General features: G+C 37.2%; 1 protein-coding gene across 1 annotated transcript in view; it reads right to left on the reverse strand.

Moving 5' to 3' along the window:
• MAP3K5 (mitogen-activated protein kinase kinase kinase 5) overlaps window positions 1–19,413 on the reverse strand; it is a 202,100-nt gene that overhangs the window by 134,070 nt on the left and 48,617 nt on the right. Inside the window, exon 2 of the mRNA XM_063097188.1 lies at window positions 1,909–2,048. Within this exon, the coding sequence (XP_062953258.1) occupies window positions 1,909–2,048 (140 nt within the window). The remainder of the gene's footprint in view (window positions 1–1,908; window positions 2,049–19,413) is intronic.

A 19,413-nucleotide genomic window follows, 5' to 3' on the forward strand; every position in this document is an offset into this window, starting at 1 on the left:
TTTGGAGTCAGGCAGATCTGGTCCCAAATCTTCCTAGCTATATCACCTTGGGCAAATGATGCGATTTGTTTGAGCCACAGCTTACAATTCTGTAAAATGGTGATAGAATATATATATCATAGGGCTGTTTTAAGAATTAAATGTGAAAATATATGTGGGTAGAGCACTTGGTACCTAGCATACAGTATGTACTCAATAATGAGCAGCTATTATGTGCAAGATAAGTGAGTATAGTTTATATATCACTAGCCTTTTAAAAGAACTACATTATTCAAATACCAATAACACTCCTATACAAAAGCTGGCTGAAAACAATTAAGCCAGTTTATTTGTCCCATACAAATTTCGAATATTAGCTTTATCTCTTTCTTTCAAATGTAATTTTAATTCACTTAAAAATTTCCCTAGGAAAGAATGGTCATAAAATTACTTGCCAGATACCAGTAGAGTAGAAGCAAAACTTACATAGAGTGAAAAATCTCCAACACAACACTGCCTGCTTAAAATAAACATAATACAAAGAAAGATGAAAAGGTCTAATAGTAAATAAAATAATCTCATTCCTTCATCAACTGCCAATATACATTGCAAACGTAGCAAACCAAACTGTTTAATTAAAAACACAGTTACAACATTTTATAATGCATTAATTAAAGAGGCAAATCTGGAGGAAAATTAAGTATGGGTTTCTTAAGGATCCCTAATTAAAGATCAATTTAGGATGAATAGGGGCAAATCTCTTGGAAGTATTTCAGAGTATTCTGGAAAGGGGTATGCCTATCAATTCCCAGTACAGTGCCCAGCATGCAGTAAATATGTTTGCTCAGTGAAACTCTGCAGGGTTTTCAGAGAAAGCCACCCATGCTTTAGATATTTAGATGAAAGCAAAGCATTACTAAATTTTTTTTTGCATGGATTTTGGGTTAGAGATCTTCATATCACAATTGCTAAGCCATTAGAAATATGGCTCTGGATTCTAGGGCTCCATGTCCAAAGTTGGCTTTGATTTGGGAACTGGAAGATAGAGCTGAGAGAAAGCCGCATGAAAGCTAGCTGGAAGTTTCACAAAGGAAATGGATGCTAGCAGGCTCAGCAAGAGTTTTGCTGAACTGTGAGATGCTTTTCAAAGAACCACACAGTGTGAAAATCACCTGGCCTCACAAAAAGCATTTCAGACAACCTTTTTGGATGTTTTCATATCAGTAAGTTCCTGTTAATGAAAAGAATGTCATTGGGAATGGTTGAATTCTGTAGACAAATACAGAAAGTTTTATTCCCTCTTTCCCATCTTAATTGAGATCATACTCCATTTTAAAATGATAGCCATTATCTGGGATTACTCAGAGAGAAATTCTACCCAGAGCACTTTCAAGTAAGAAACGTACTTTTAGGGCCGAGCCCGTGGCGCACTCGGGAGAGTGTGGCACTGGGAGCACAGCGACGCTCCTACCGCGGGTTCGGATCCTATATAGGAATGGCCGATGCACTCACTGGCTGAGTACCGGTCACGAAAAATACAAAAAAAGAAAAAAGAAACGTACTTTTAGTAGGAGACAGGTGGGCACAACGAAGCCCCCAGTGTGATATTACACAAGGTTGACCTTCTACTTCGTGCAATCCCCTTTTCTTTCTCTGGGATGTGTAATGAGACTTCCTATTAACACAGTCTCCTCAGCTGCAACCCTATCTGGAACTCAGGACAAAATTTTTTCCTACCTGCATATTATCAAATTTCTACATTGAATTTTAGATAAACCTCACAACTTAACCGAGTAATTGGTGCATCATCATCATACTGACGAAAACATCCTTTCACAAACATAAGCTACTTAAAATGTTTGGAATAACAGAGAGCTATCCCTAACATGCTGGTGCTTAAATTAAACATTGAGTAAACAAGGGAGGTACCTTCAGTGACTGCAGAGAGTCCGAGTTAGTATCACAGTAGAGGATGATGTTGTTGGCCATGCTGAAACTCTCTCTCACCCCCAGGTGGTAAAACAAGGATGGCTGCCGGAAGGCATCACTCATCTCCACCACAGCAATATCTGCAAATAGAAAACAAAGTCCCCCCAAAGATGACACCTAAGTAATGCCCAATAAACACATTTTGGTTTCAGTAACTTAGTACTCAAAAGAGGAAATGAGGAAATAATAGGGGTTTTCCCTCTTCATTTGCCTCTGAATTTTGCATTTGCAGTTCTGCCTGGAAGTGGTTTTATAAAATGCAAAAAACGTGCACTTTTTAAACAAGAAGGAGACCACATAATTACTGGAAACTAAGGAGAGTCTGCAATGATGGGAAGCAGGGCTAATGCTCTCTGTTAAACTTCAACACAAACAAGTTAATTAAGGTTTGAATTAAAAACATTTTAAAAAAAGCAAATCCATAGAAAATAGCACCAAATAATACATGTAAAATGAGATTTAAAAAAAAAAAAAAAAACAGAAACAAGTAGGTAAGTTTATTAGTTAATCCAGAGTGGGGTTTTAGAATTACTTAGTTCATTAAAATCTAGTAAGTCCCTGGAAAGTACAATCAAGAAAAAAAACAGCGAAGGTATAAAACATTATGACTAAGGGGAATAAAACCACAAATACAGTCTTCCAAAGCTCAAAGATTACAAATACCAATGTAGTAGAGACCTAATATCAAAATTTGACAATGATGTCACAAAATGAAATTCAGATTAGTCTAAAACTTTCTTATGGACATTGTAGTGAACTGAATTATGTCCCCCCAAAACTCACTGAAGCTTGAGTTGTGTTCCCCAACTTTATGTGTTAGAAACTTAGCCCCCACTGTGACTGTTACGAGGGTGGGAAATCCCATTACGGTAATTGAAAAGTGGAGCCTTGAAGAGGTGATTAGATTATAGAACCAGGCCATAGTGAATGGATTAAAAGTGGTGGTCAGGGGCATAGTTCTGAGGGCTTTAAATGAAAAGGACAGTCTGTCTGTCTCTCTCTCTCTGCATCCACCATCTTGCATTGTGAGACCCCTGGGTCACTGTCACCACCACCAGATGGACTTTGGATTTCCCACCCTAAGCAATAAATTTCATTTTCTTTATAAATTACCCAGTTCCAAGTATTTTGCTATAAGCAACAGAAATGGACTAACACAAACATAGACTAAAATATAAAAGAAAAACTAACAAAATGCACCAAGTGTTATAAGAACCCTAGATCATGAGTTTAAAATTTATTTTGGGAATGCAAGGATGGCTCAATGGAAAAAAATCATCAGCTTCTCCACAGATGCTCCAAGTACGTTAATTAAAATTCAAAATCCATTTCTTCTTAAAAATAATTGCAAACTGAAAATATAAGGGCACTTTCTTAACATGAAGAATAACATACACTTCAGAACAACTGATAACTATGTGCTTATGGGTATTCCCATGAACATCAGGAACAAAAGGCTGTCAACTTGTCCCACTACTATATAATGGCTTTCTGAAAACCCCAGCCAAGCAATAAGGTTTTTAAAAGTAAGGAGGTATAATTCTAGAAATAAAATACACAGTAATCATTACTTGCAGATGTCATGACTATCAACTAAAAAACCCCAAGAAAATAAGCTGGATAACTATTAGAGGTAATAATATAATTTAGTAAGGTGTCAAGATGCAAAATTAAAAAGAATTTCCTTTATATTTACAATAAGCATTTGGAAAATATTACGGTAAAACAGAACCCATTTATAATTACGACAAAAATGCTAATACATAACAAATTTAACAGATGATGACAATTTGTTAAATATATGTGCCATATGTGACAGATGAAAGGCTAATATCTTTATATTTCATCTCTTATTGGTCAATTTAAAACAAATAAGCAATGATAAAAACATTACAGTAGACAAGCTATAGACAGAAGCAGGCAAATATGAAAAAATATTCTCCATCTCACTTCTAATAAATGCACATTAAACCAATCGTAAAGTGTCAATGTTTTAACCTAACAAGTGGGCAAAGATATTTAAAAATAGCCAGTGAAAATACAGAGAAATGACTCTTACATGCTTTAGGAAAGTGTAAACTTTCTAGGAGATTTAAATCCTTAAAATTATGTACACACTTTGACCCAATAATCCCATTCCTTGGAATTTAAAAATTCTTATTAATGTGGGCAGATTTACCTGTGAGCATGTCTACTGCATATTATTTTTTACAATGAAATAATGGAAAATGTCTAAAAACCCATCAGTAGGAAAATGGTCATATATCTGTGTGTGTATATATAATGAAATGTATATACATATACAATGATAATTTCAAATAATAGCAAATCATGTAACTACTGGTAACTATAAAGTAGAAGAACACTTAGCAACGGGGGTAAATTCATGCTATATTATGTAAGAATATTATAATATATACATTATAATGTATAGCATACACATTAAAAATATAATGTTTACATTATAGTGATTACATTTATAATGTGTACATTCTATGTGTATATGCATATGAATAAAAAATATCTGAAAAGTTGTACACCATATCATAAACCGTCGTAATAGCTATGCCATGGGATTATAAATTCTTCCTCATGTCTTCTATATTTCCCACAATTTTTATTATGGACATGGATCCTTTTATAATTTAGGCACCCACCAAAATATAAAAAGAACAACATTCTAGGTCTGTGTGACTGAACGTAAAACAGCACATAAAAATAATGCAGACTCTTGAGAAGCTGTTTGGTGCGGAGTCTGCCTTAAATAACAAATGTAAATTAAAATTCACATTTGGTGAAGAAGAAATATATCAGATGAAATGGAGGCTACACACAGAGAAGATTTATTGAAGTTATGAAAGGGGAAGACAGGTCAAAAGAGCTTCAAAAGATTATTTTTTCCAAGGCTGAAAATGACTCAAGAACTCTTTAATGCAAACAAAGAGTTTTCCTTTGGGATCCTTAACATTTTTACATCAAAAATCAACACACGAAGAAAGCAAGTCATTGCATCCTACCCACACAGCCCATCTGCCCCCCGCAACCACGGTTTCCTCCTCCCGCGGGTGCTAGCCATGCCACAGTCGATCTCACTGCTTTAAAATCAAGAGACAGCGAAAATGGGGCTGAAAGAAATCCAAAAAAGCAGTTGCTGATGAAAAATAAGAGACACGCAAAGAAAAATACTAGCTAAGTTAAAATAAGGAAAAGAGGGAGGAAACTTTCCAGAGCAGTGACTCGTGGAATTTGATGCTAAAATAAAATAAAAACACTACAGAAGGTTTTTGGATTAAGAGAGAAACTAGACATTTAAAATAAATGGAACAAGCAAAAGAAGGTGTATTCATTAGATCTGAACATCTAATCAGAACCCATCCATTTTTAGATGGTATTATATTGGACATTAAAAAATGCTTAGTGGTGCAATTTTAAAATACAGTGATCCAGTGTGGTAATTTAGAAAAAGGTTGACGTTTTCTATTTTAAATTCAGATGAATAGTTTGTTCTAAAACATTTCTATTCTTTTCTAACTTATTTTTTAATTGCCCTAGAGCAAAATTCACTGTCTCTTGAGTACAGTTCTATGGGTTTTGAAAAATGCACATCTACTACTATAGTCATGATATGGACTAGTTCCTTCACTCCAAAAACTTCCCTCATGATGCTCTTTAGCAGTTAACCCTTTTCCCCACCCCTAACCCCCACCTCTGACAGCCACTAATCTGCTTACCGTCTCTATAGTTTTCCCTTTTCCAGAGAGTCATATAAATGGAATCATATAGTATGTAGCCTTTGGGGTTCGACTTCTTTCATTTAGCAAAATGCGTTTGAGATTCATCCACAGATGTCCATTCACAGGTTAAAGGACATTTGGGTTGTCTCCAAGTTGGACGATTTGGAATAAAGGTGCTTATTCATGTACAGGTCTTTGTATGGACATATGCTCTCATTTGTCTTAGGTAAATACCTAGCAGTGAGATGACTGAGTCATATGGTAAACGTGCCTAAGAGTTTGTTTTCTTATTATTGAGCTTTGCATGTTCTTTATATTTTCTGGATATTATTCATCTGTCAGATACGTGATTTAAAAATACTTTCTCCCAGCTCATGATTTGTCTTTTCATTCTCTTAACAGTGTCTTTAGAAGAACAAAAATTTTTAAATTTAATTAAGTCTAGTTTATCCATTTTTTTTTCTTTTATGGATTGTGCTTTAGATGTAGTATTGAAGAAAATCTTTGCCTAACCCAAGGTCACAAAAGTTTTCTCCTAGAAGTTTTATAGCTTTACATTTTACATTGAGGTCTATGATCCATTTTGAGCTGATTTTTGTATATGGTGTGAGACATGGGTCAAGGTTCATATTTGTTGTAGAGACTCTCTTTTGTCTGTTGAATTGCCTCTGAATCTTTGTCAAACATTAATTGTCACACTTTTGTAGTTCTATTTCTGGATTTTCTCCTTCCTTCTTTCCTTCCTTCCTTCCTTCCTTCCTTCATTTCTTCCTTTCTTTCTTTTTTGGCGGCTGGCCAGTACGGGGATTCAAACCCTTGACCTTGGTGTTATAACACTACACTCTAACCAACTGAGCTAACCAACCAGCTTTATTTCTGGATTTTCTGTACTATTCCATTGATCTGTGTGTCTACCTTTTGCCAACACATCATTGTTTTGACTGCTGGAGCTTTATGGTAGGTATTGAAATCAGGTAGAGCAAGTCCTCCAATTCTTTTCTGTTTTCAAAATTGTTTTGGCTATTTAATTGTTCTATTTGTTTTCCTGTATAAATTTTAGAATCAGCTAGTAGTCGATAGCTATCAGTTGATAGCTGCAAAGTAGTCCTCCTGGGATTTTGATTGGGATTGTGTTGGATCTGTAAATCACTTTGGGGAAAACTGACATCTTAGCAATACTGAGTTTTTCAATCCACAAATACAGCATATCTCTCACAGTATTTTGCAACAGTGTTTTGTAACTTTTAACATACAGATACCGCACATAGTTTGTGAAATTTATAGCTGTTTATTTTTATTTATTGATGCTATCATAGATGGTACTCATTCTTAAAATATTGAATCCCCACTGTTTATTGCTAGTATATAAAAACAATTGATTTTTGTATACTGATTTTGTATCCTGAGACTTTACTAAACTCACTAATTCTAGAAGCTTTTTTTTTTAAAAATATAGTTTGGGATTTTCTACATGGACAATCATGTCAATTGCGATTAGAAGTAGTTTTGTATCTTCCTTTCCAATCTGTATGCCTTTTATGTTTTTTGTTTTTTTGTTCTTGCCTTGTTATACTGGCTAGGACTTCCAGTGACATGGCACTTTTTAAAGAGTAGCATTTCATTATCTCACTGAAGAAAATATTATCTTATGGCTACCTTCTGATTCTGATAGGTACCTTCTCAAAACAGTAAAATAAAGGGCTGAAAATTAACTTCTCTGTGACCTGACGTAAGACATTAAAAATACAAAAGGTGATGTAATCATAATAAATTAAACAAACACCTGATACTCCACAATTCTTGAACCCCACTTATAGAAGGTACAGTTTATACATTTTATTTCACGAACACATGTTCAGTACTTACCATGTGTCAGTCATCTGTATGTTTTTCAAATATTAATTCACTTAATTTTCCTAATCTCCTGACAAAAGTCACCTAGAGAGTGACAGCACCAGGATTCCATCCCGAGCAATCCGGCTCTAGGTCTATGCTGTCTATTCTTAATTGAGCCACATCCTACACTTAAAGGAGAAAGTAGTTCACAAGCTCAGAGCATAAATGAGATATGAAAATAGATTTGGGGATGAAACATACTATTCCTGTCTTGTATTTCATAAGTAAATGTACTTCATATTGTCTAATTGAGTTTTTACGGTAATACTGTGAATAAAACTGACACATTTAGAAATTTGACAGTCAGCCATTTAAAGTATAGGCAAAGACACAAAAATCTCCTACATTTTTACCGAAGGTGTAGTTTGTTTCAGTGTCCCAATTGAGTTAATGTTAAATGAAGCATAAAATTAGGTTTACCTGGGGTTTATTAAAGCATGATAAAGGTTTAGGGCAATAACATAAAAACTGTTGAGCCTAATCGCATTCTCATCATCAAATGGCAGTGGTTCGTGGTCTGTGGGGTTTTTTTCAAATTGAATTTTTTCTTCATAATACAGTATTTGTTAGTTAAAGATCTCACATTAGTTGCTGCTGCATGTGAAAAGCAGAGTAGAAGGGAGATGTTACTCTGTAGTTACTTTTTATCCATTCAATCCTTTCCTTAGGTATCAGGTCACTGATGACAAAGCAAGAGCCTGAGTGTCAATGTGGCTTGTCCTACAGTCTACAAGGTGCTCCCTCCAAAACTCCATAATCAATGAAAACTTCCCAAGTTATCACAGAGAACCACCCCATCAAGTCACGATTTATTAATCCCCAAGACAACTCATTAGCGCTGATTTAATTTGACAAAGATCCTGAGCACCTATTCTATAAAAGGCTCTTTGTTAGGAAAGTTAAAAAGAAAACTTAATGAGATACGGGTTTTGCCTTTGCTTGTGGGTCAGAAACACACATTGGCAAGTACCAACATAGGTCAGAATGCAGCCGGTGCTGTGGAAGGACCAGAGGGGTTGCTCAGAAGCCAGAGAGGTCAGTGCTGGTTGGATGGATGAAGGACACCTATGTGGATGGGACATCAGCTGGTTGTAGAGTTGGAGAGTGGAGCACCTCAAAGAGCAGACAAATACAGCAGTGCCGGAACAGCAAAGGCATTGTAGAAGGAGCCAAGGAAAGGAAGGGCACTGGGGTCTTGGTCAGAGAAAATACAGAAAAACCACAGCAGGAAACTAAGGCAATGATTCTCAATGGGTGACCAAAGACAGGTCCCCTAAAGGGCAGACGTTAACCCCCAAATGCTCATCCCTTCTTTGATTCTTAAGGGAATCGCAACCTACATTCCATTGGTATTTCTGTTTTATAATTACTAAATGCAATTTACAACTACACTACTATATGAAAATTACTGAAATGTTATTCATGACCTAAAAGTAGTACCCCAGTAGAGTCTTCTGGAGACTCTAAGTTAGTTTTCTAAAGTCTGGCAGGTATAGTATGTTGGGAAAACTATTGTACAGCTAGGATTATTGAAATTTTCAAGAAGGACAGAAGAATAATCTAGTATCATTGTCTTGAATCGGTCATGGTTTGGCAATTCTTGCTATGAATTACTACTTGTTTAGCTCCATCGGCATCACTTTATTTTCTTATGTGTTACTTGGTTAACCCTACCATGTATAATGAGGCATATTTATGTCAATAGTATATTTTGGCCTACAATTTCATCATTAAACTCTAATAAATGCATGCATAGTGATTCAAACATGAATCATTCTTATATTGCTAAAGCAGGGTATATATAATCTCTCCAACCCAGCTCTAATTTGCTTATTTGATGACATTTTATTATCACACTGAAGTGTTTTGCTTTGGTATTATTGTTTTTCAATCTGAAAAGTGAGGTCTGGTAGAGAGGTGATCAGAGGGCCATTTTGCACTTTCAGAGGTTGGCCTTAAAAAGAGTTGGGAGGCACTGCACTTCCGAAAGGAGAGGAAAAATAGGAAAAGGGAGAAGCCTAGAGATAAGGCAAAGATGAAAGAGAAAGAGAGACGAGGAAGAGGGAGGATGTGAGGAAAGAGGGAGAGAGGAGAGAGCAGAACCAAGATGGGTATTATAAGAAGAAAAAGTCCCTTTACCCAGGCAACAGCTGCAAGAGCTCAGGTCATGACACTCCAGCTTTAGAGAATGTGAGGGGAAAGAGCCCAGAACATCAGGACCTAAAATCACAGCTCTCTGCCAGGAGGAGATGCAGCCTGAGAAAAGCACACCAGAGAGGAGAAAAGCTGGAAGGGAAACCATCCATCTCCAGAGTGATGAATACACAAATAACAGACCAGCTGCTTTTGGACTTCTAGGGTCTGAATCCTAATTAAGTTGCTGGCTGACCTCAGACAATACCATAAACTCTCTGAGCTTTTGTTTCTTCAACTATAAATTGGGACTAATATTGGGTAAATACCACACAAAAATGTTGCAAGGATTACATGTCTGCTAGGCACAGTAAACTCACAATGAACAGTAATCATACAGAACCATGAAACGGAATGGTCATAGGAGGCCCTTGGAGCAATTTATCATAAAAGTGCTATTGAAGACAATGCTATTCTGTAACTCAATTCCTCCTGATGAAGCCTCATATAAGTAATTTCTCATAGAAATGATTTTGAAGTCAAATATACAAGAGCGTAAAAAGCCAACATAAAGAATGTCGACTTGATTCTATAATCAACGAATGGATCCATTCATGTCCATGAGTTTTGAGAAGGGATGTGGCAGGACCAAAGCTATGCTTTGGGAAGATAAACCTAGAATTTGTCGATGGATGATAGACTAAATAGACTGGAGACTGGGTAATCATTTAGGAGTTATCCAAGGGAGACTGTGACCCTAAACAAACACAGAGACAACATGGGTGGGGGCTGGGGAGAATCGATAAGCTGTACATATTTGGTGGATGCAGGCAAAGAAAGAATTAAAGAAGATTCTGTTTTGAATCTGGATGATTAATGATGACGGTTTGCCATTAACACAGTAAGGGACACAAGAGTAGAAACTACTTTTTTGATAGAAACTTGAGTTTGGATTGGTACACACTAAACACTGTACATGTGTGTTTGTGCATGTGTTGTGTGTATGTGTGAATATATAACTGATAGCTGTCATTTTGAATCCCAGCAGAAATATCAGAACCAGACAGAAATATTTAAGGGTCACAGTGATTGGTGATAATTGGATCAGCGGGTACAGATGAGATTATGAAGTTAGAGTACAGAAAGAAAAGAGAAGGTTTCTATGACTCAGAAATTCCCCTCCTCATTGTACACCCAATGGAAACACAGATATATGTTCACCAAAAGACATGTAATGAATGTTCATAGAAGCACTATTCGTAACATCAACAGTAGAAGAAATAAAAAAGTGTGCTATCTAGAGACAATGGATACTAGACGCAATGAGAATGAAAATCTACAACATATGACAACATGGATCAATCTCACAAACATATCGTTGAGAGAAAGAATCCAGATACAAAAGAGTAAGTACTCTGTGATTCTGTGATGTTAAAAGTCACAATAGTGGATACTTTAGGGAGGGTGGGCAATGGCTAAAAAGGGACTTGAAGGGGTCTTCTGGAGTGCTGGTAAGGTTCTGTTTCTTGATTTAGGCACCAGTTACTTAGGCATGTTGACTTTGTGAAAATTAACTCACTTCTAGTCATTAATTTTGCCCAGAATGTTAAAAGAGGACTGTATTGGTTTCCTGCAGCCATCGTAACAAAATACCACAAACTTGATGCCTTAAAACAATAGAAATTTATTCTCTCATAGTTCTGGAGGCCAGAAGTCAGAAATTAAGGTGTAGGCAGGGCCAGGGCCACACAACCAGCAGAGGCTCTAGGGGAGAATCAGTCTATTTCCTCTTCAAGATTCTGGCAGTTCTGGGCATTCTTTAGCTTGTGGTGTGTGTGAATGTGCTGTCTAATCACCCTCTGCCTCTCTCTTTTTTTTATATATGAATTTTATTATATCATTTATTATTTATAATTAACACATAATATTTATATATATTTATGAGGTATTCATTTAATGATCAATTCAGGGTAATTACATAACCATTACTTTAAATATTTATCATATCTTTGTGGTGATTACATTCAAAACCTCTTCTAGCTATTATGAAATATATACTGTATCGTTATTATCTATAGTCACCCTACTATGTAATAGAGCACCAGATCTTATTCTTGCCTGTCTCTTATAAGGGCACTTGTGATGGCATTTAGGGCCCACCCAGATAATCCAGGATTCTCTCATCTCAAGACCCCTTAACTTGATCACATCTGCAAAGACACTTTTTCCAAATAAGGTACCATTCACAGGTTCCAGAGTTTTGACATTTATAAAGGGGTGTAAGGGGGAGGTGAGGGACACTTTCCAGCCACAAGGATTATAAAGAAAGCACATGACAAGAAAGGCAAGTGCAACAGAACTAAAGATGAGTAAATGAAGGTGATGAGCACAGACAATTCTCCAAAGCCTGGCAAAGAAAGGAAGAGGATTAACATTTACTAAGGTAGGAATTTTTTTACAATCAGTAAGGAAACCTACAGAAAAAACCAATACTTTAATGGGACAGAAATATCTAAAGGTTTTTAGTTTTAGAATAGTGTGCTTGAACATTAGTAGAAGAATTAAGATTTTGAAGGAGGAGCTAATTAATGAAGACAATCTCTGTATTCTCACATGCTATGGTTTGATTGCCCCCTCCAAAATTCATGTTGAAACTTAATCTGTACTGTATTGGTATTAAGAGGTGGGGACTTTGGGAGGTAATTAGGATTAGATAAGTGCACTCCATGATGGGACTGGAGGCTTTACAAGAAGAGGAAGAGAGACCTGGGCTTGCATGCTCAGCCCCCTTGCCATGTGACATCCTGCACCCTGAGCCACCTCAGGACTTGGCAGAGAGCCCCCACCAGTAAGAAGGCCCTCACCAGTTGTGGCCCCTTGACCTTCGACTTCCCAGCCTCCAGAACTGTAAGAAATAAATTTCTTTTTTAAATAAAATACCCAGTCCCAGGTATTTAGTTATAGCAACAGAGAACAGACTAAGATATCAGGGTTGGGATCTATGGAAGAGGGGGAAAGTCAACCTTGGAAAAAAGGAGAGATACTTTAAGGGCGAGAAGAAGGGAAGTAATAAAAGACAAAGACCAGGAAACAATAAAGTGTAAGGAAGAATACCGAGATCCTTCACTTTAGGTGGTGACTTCTTGGATAGAGACCTAGGGTTTTGGTGGCCAACAAAGAGAAAGTCCCACCCAGGGACGGCTGGAACGAGCCTGCATCCTGTGGACATCACAGGAAATATGCCTGAAGGTAGCATTACCTCAGCTCTAGTATGTCGTGACCCAATTCACTAAAAGGAATTTGTTAGTGTTTCTGTCAGTTGTGATAGTAACTATGCTAACCACTACAGCAACAGAAGCAAGATGTGAAACCGAGCCTTGTAAGAACCAAAACCCCTATTTTTTCCCTAACTCCTATTTGTCTACAATGAAGATAAAGGGAAGATAGACACGAGATTTCAGTTTTATTCTGTCTAATGGCCATAGACAAAAGCCTTAGCTAGACAAAACAATCTCAATCTTACAAATGAACATTTGTGGTCACACAGTGGACTGAGCTAACCCAGAATTCTTCCTTCCTATTAGAAAAGAATTTCAAACATGCAGCATTTTAATGATGGTTTAGTAAAGTATTATTAAGGCAGCCCTGTAAATATTGTAACTAGGTTCAGTCTTCAAGAGAATTCATCATATCACTTCATAAAGAAAGTAGGTAAATCACAAATTATATCTTCTGGTACATAGCAAGTACTTTATGAAGTGATATTTTCCAAGCCACAAGCATAGCAGTACCCTACATAATTCTGCTTATTAAAAAAAAAATACAAATAGGTCCTGCATCAAAAAGTATTATTCTCTTTCTAAGTTAAAATAGAGTCTAGTTTGTGCCTTAAGAACTTATATTTTTATTTGTAGCTTTTTAAAAAGACTTTAGTTTGAGGTTCATAGCAAAATGAGGAGGGTACAAAGATGTCCTGTATGACTGCTGCCCCAACACACACCTGGCCTCCCCCATTATCCACATCCCCCACCAGAGTGGTACATTTGTTACAATTGACGAACCAACATTGACACAACATTATCACCCAAAGGCTATAGTTCACATTAGAGTTCACTCTTGGTGCTGCACATTCTATGGGTTTCAATAAATTTATTTTGACATGTATCCACTATTACAGTATCATACAAAGTATTTTCACTGCCGTGAAAATCCTCCATGCTCTGCCTATTCATCCAAGAATTTATTTTTTAATGTTATGGTAATAATAATAAAACTGGTCAATGATCTATAAAGAGTATATTAAAAATGTATAAGTCAAAATTAACTCTAAAGTTTATTATGTGACAGGGACATGCTGTACATTATAAATAGAAATGGGAGCTAAGGCTGCTTTGTTGGTAAAAATTTCCATATCACCATTGCAAACTATTTTTCTCTTGAAACTATTTCATTTACTGAAGATATGCTGGGTTTGAGTCTATAATAATAAATTTAAGTCTCTATAAACTCATTTTATATAATAAATTTAAGTCCTTACATAATCAATCTATTTTCATTAGATACTGAACTGAAGGAGCTATTCATGAACATGTAAACAGGCTTTTTTAGAGCTAATTATAGTTTTTATTGTGGGTGAGGTGCATGTCATTCGTTTTTTGGTCTCTCATATTTAATTTTAATTAAATCATCAAAGCTTCTGTCTTTGTTTATGCTTCAGTGAAGTTCCCAAACACACAGAGTAGTCCTTTGTAACCTTAAGAATCTTACGCAAGAGTCCTCCCTCCCAACCCAAACCAATAATCTGCTTCCTTTAATTGGCACTTGCTTAAGTTGCACAGGGTTACAGGAGTTGATCTGTGATAATGTTTGAAGAAAACCTGATTGGTCCTCATCTATGTGGATCCTGAGTGACATATTCTCCCCTAACTGTTCTATACCTTAACAACGTATTCAATAGAGACATCAGGAAGTGGCCAGGGAGAACTTTTACATTATCTGATGGCATTCTCTAGGAAAAATGACTGTGGCAATTTCATTCATGTTTGCGGTTGCTCTGATTAAGAGGAGATTTTTCTCACTCTGGCTAGAAAAATAGCTGTAGTTTATGTGTGCTATGTCTACACAAACATTAATAATTACTAAAGCAGTACAACAGTGATCCAGTCAGCAAAATACAGACTCTGGAAATTTTTACAGGAAAAATGACCTGGTTTCCTTAACAAAAACATTACAAGGGGGAAAGAGATGGAGGGAGAAATCAGATATAAAAAGAGACTTAAGGGACATAGTCAATGGTGATGTATAAACCTTATTTGGATTCTACAAAAACAAACTTTTAGAAATCATAGCATTTACAATAATCAGCTACAATGTATATCGACAAAATAAAATTTAAAAAAAAAAAAAAGAAATCATAGCATTTATGAGACAATGAAAATTTTTAAAATTGACAGGATATTTGATAATATTAAGAAATAAATTATTTTAAGTGTGAGGAACACTTATCTTTTAGAGAATAAAAATGTAGCATGATAATTTAATCCTATGTTAGAAAATGAAAAATGAATGCTAGGAATGAATGCTAGTATCTGGCACCACACAATATGTGTATTCTTTATCAAAAGGTGTTATTTCTCATGCAATAGAGATTTAATTGCAAGCAATAAACACTATAAACACTACACTGCTTCTGCTGTAGAAATAATACAGGTAGTAAAATAAATGAAATCCAGGTGTATACTATGTGTTTGGTAGAAATAGTTGCTTGCCTTGATGAGTGGGCCAGTTTGGAGGGCTTTTCCTCTTGCATTAATAGCTGTCATGTCTTGTACTCAGAAACCCAGTTGTATATAAGACATGCAGGTGAGCGCCTGGGAGTTCTACAGTGCTCCAGGATTCTTAATTTGTCAATATATGGAAACCTTCTCTCAGAGTCAGGATTCATCAATGTCTCCAAGAGGTGCCATGTCTTTCCTTTCTTTGTACTCTGTCAAACTCACTTCCAACACCTAGGAAATAATTGGCATCTAGGCAAAATGTGCACTGAATTTTGTTCAAATTTACACATCTTCTAACAGTATCTGCAATTCTGTTGACACAACAGATGTGCAAATATGATCCTGCCAGTAATGATTTCATTCCTAGCTTACGTGTTGACATTCCATTTGAGTTCAACAATTCATTTTGGGGGGTTTCAAAACTTCTTTCTTGAAATGATCTATTAGAGGGAACGGTGAGGACTAAAACTATTCATGGTTAAATAATCTTTTACTGCTGACAGACTTAGGTGGCTGACCTTAACTGACTGTAGTGAAAGAGTCTGGTTCTTTTCTAAAATTTCTTCCAACTAAAAGTAAATCTATCAGTCTTAAGGAGTTCATTTATTCTCTAGGAAAGTTAATATTGTTGTTTAATGTGACAAATTAATTACTTTTGTATATGTCACTTAAACATGGTTATATAAATGCTACTTTAAAAAAGAGCTGTCATTACATCTAAAAGACCAGCTACACAGAGATGAAGACAGGAAAGAAAAGACCCCCACTAGCCCCTCAAAGAGGAAAATGGGATAAGCCTGCCCAATGGACCCAGTAGACCAGGAGGAAAGGACATGGCAGCCTTCTTCCACGCATTACGTACTAAGTTATTCCCTCCTAGGAGCCTTTCAACGGCTTCTTATTGCACCACAGAGGAGGGTCAGGTTTCTTAACCTCTGCTTCGATCCCACTCATCACAGCACTCTGGAATTGCTTCCTTTACTCTGTTCTCACACTTGTATATTTTAACAATCAGTTATTGTCTCTATTCTGTGCAAAGTTCTGTGAAGCAGTCAAAGAAATCAGCACGAGCCCTTCATGAGCTTATAATCTTCAAGTGCAGCAGCTGGACATGTGAGCTGCAGAAGTCCAAAGTCAAAGGAAATATATGTAAATATTCTATGGGAGCAGAGAAGGAGTCATTAATTCTGATGGGTATCAGGGAAGGCTTTGCAGGGACAACAGCTTCAAAACAAGCCTTGAGAAATGGCAACTTTCAGTACACACAGACTGGAAAGGAAGGGCATTGCTAGCTGCTGTGCGATTGCATAAGAGAGGAATTTCTACCAGAAAAATTGTTCCACCACCTAATAATGGACATGTACACCACCACCCACTGAATGAGGAAAGGCTTATCATTCTGTCCAGCTGGTCTTTCTGCAGGAAGTTTACAGGGAATAAAATAAATTGCACAATTGTTTTTTGGGAACTCTTTTCAGTAAAAATTTTTTTTCTTATTAGGAAGAGAGATACGTCCTTTTACTTGTGCCCTTACACATTCTAACTTGCACTACTAAATATACCCTCTCCCTTTCCCTGTAACTTGGATGCCCGTGTTATCTATGTCCCTACTCCCTTGGCCCAAGGGGCTTCAATCCCTTTCCCTGACAAAGCTCCCTCCACTCGTGATCCTGCAGTTGAGGATTTGCTTGTCTGAGCACCCGGAGGAACCTGATAGTTTAAAAGAAAAACCCTGGAGAGCAGGCATTTGACCATAAGCAGACAACTTTGAATTCATGTTGCGGAAATAAGAGAGATGAACAAACAAAAATCAACCTACAGGAAAAGCTACTGGATAATAGAAGATAGTCTTCCAGGTAGCACCAAGCCCAAAAGGTAAGTCCACAAAACATCACCACAGCAACAGAGAAGATTGAGAGGCAGTGAACAGCATAAAATGTGGATCTGCCAATGGCATTAACAAAACTAATTCATTTCAGGGAGAGCTACAGATCTCCTGGATTTTCAGCATTTGTTTCTATATGTGTATTAACCATCAGAAACAAAAAGGGCTAACAAACTAAAATGACGGTGAGAATAGTTAAGGCACCTTGTACATCTGTACTTGGAGCAAACTGCTGTCAGACTGAGTGACCTGAAGCCATGTGAGCTCCAACACACTAGTGACCAGCTCAGTCATCAATTCAACCTAATAAGTTCAATAAATCCCTACTATGTGCAAGGCCTAAGGGATACAAAAGCCAGACAGACACACACACACACACACACACACACACAGACACGGTTCCCACCCTCAAAAAGCTGATGATCTACTGGGAGAACAGTCAGATAAGTGTACAAAAACAAATGCAAACTGTGGTAAGCGTGCTGATGATGAGACACAGGTGGTTCTGAACAGTACAACAGAAAGAACTGATTAGTTGGTGGAGCTCCCCAGACAAGTGATGGGATCTGAAGGAAGTGCAGAAATCAGAGAAATGGAAATAAATGTGACCTGTAGATAATCAGTACTGACGAGGCACTACAAATGCCCATGGTGTACCTCCCGCCGGTGGGTGTAGCTGGCTGGAGTCAGGCTGCCCAACTCTGCACTTGCGCTGTGCAGTGAGCATTACTGAGAGCCCTGGCCCTGAGCACCCAGGAGCCCATTTCTTCATCTGTCAAATGAGAATAACAATGGTCCCTGTCACAGAAGGTGCTTGACAACAATGAGCCCTCAATGAATGTCAGCTATTACTAGAGAGTGAGCCATGGGTTGGGAAGTACCTTCACACCTCACTCCTACCACAGGGAACTGTCAATTACTTATAGATAGTTCCTGTACTTTTCCTGTTTGATTAACATTAAATCAATACAACAGTTTCATTCTCAACAGACTCTTCTGTGCCTTGACAAAATCTCTAGTTAAAGGACATCTTGAAGAGAGGCCCTGGCCCATATGGACACAAGTAACATCTGTAGTCAGTATTTTGGGGTTGGAAGGGGGCATACCAGGGAAACTAATTGCAAGCCCCTTAGAAGGCGCAAGAACGGCCAGCTGTATAAATATCCTGGTTTGCTTCAAACATTCCCAGATGTCTCCTTCCCATTACATCTGTTACCCCATTGCCATTTTTAGTAGATCTTCCTTTCAATCTCAAGTGTCCTGAGCAATGGGGTGCTTTCCACATCACTAAGTGCCCCTTCAGTGGGCAGAGGCAGCCAAAATCTCAGTAAGAACCCTGCTATGTTGGTGCTAACCCAGTAAGCTTGGCCTTGGGGCTTCCATGAGATGAAGACCTCAGCCCTGTATGTTCTTCAAATTGCTTTCAGACATGAGCTGCTTTTACCAAATCTTGCAGGTCAAGGTAATAAGGAAACTTTTATGAATGGCATGGAGTAGAGAATCAGTCAGTAGGTGAACTCCAACCCTTGCTCCTCCCAGGAAAATGCATGTCATTTTGCTGGAATTTTTCATCTTTTCTTTGGTCATTTTCTGTGTTCGTGTGTGTGTGTGTGTGTGTGTGTGTGTGTGTGTGTGTGTGTGTGTTTCCTTTCCTTTTACCTTGTCCCTCTTTCACCTTTCATCTTGGTTTTCATTTTTTGGAATCTACATCTTCCTCCATGGGTTTATCTTTGTCCTCCCAGGTTTCTGCTATTTACTTACCATTTCTTTCTGAAAATTTCCATGCCAGGTCAAGTTTCTTTTAGACAGCAACAAGTCAGAGCTGGTTTTATAGTGCAGACAATGCGTCCCGAGTCTGAGACTAAAAGTCCCAAATGTTCTTTGGGAACTGGTTTAAGCCAGGTGGCCAAATCTGAAAGACTATATGCTCTCAACCCTCTCTTTCCTCATGTGATTTATTTAAGAGCAAGATTGCGACAATAAAAAAAATTACCTGAAATTCTACCATCCTTAATCCTAC

This window comes from Cynocephalus volans, chromosome 5 (assembly GCF_027409185.1).
Source record: "Cynocephalus volans isolate mCynVol1 chromosome 5, mCynVol1.pri, whole genome shotgun sequence".
In the NCBI taxonomy this organism is placed as follows: domain Eukaryota; kingdom Metazoa; phylum Chordata; class Mammalia; order Dermoptera; family Cynocephalidae; genus Cynocephalus; species Cynocephalus volans.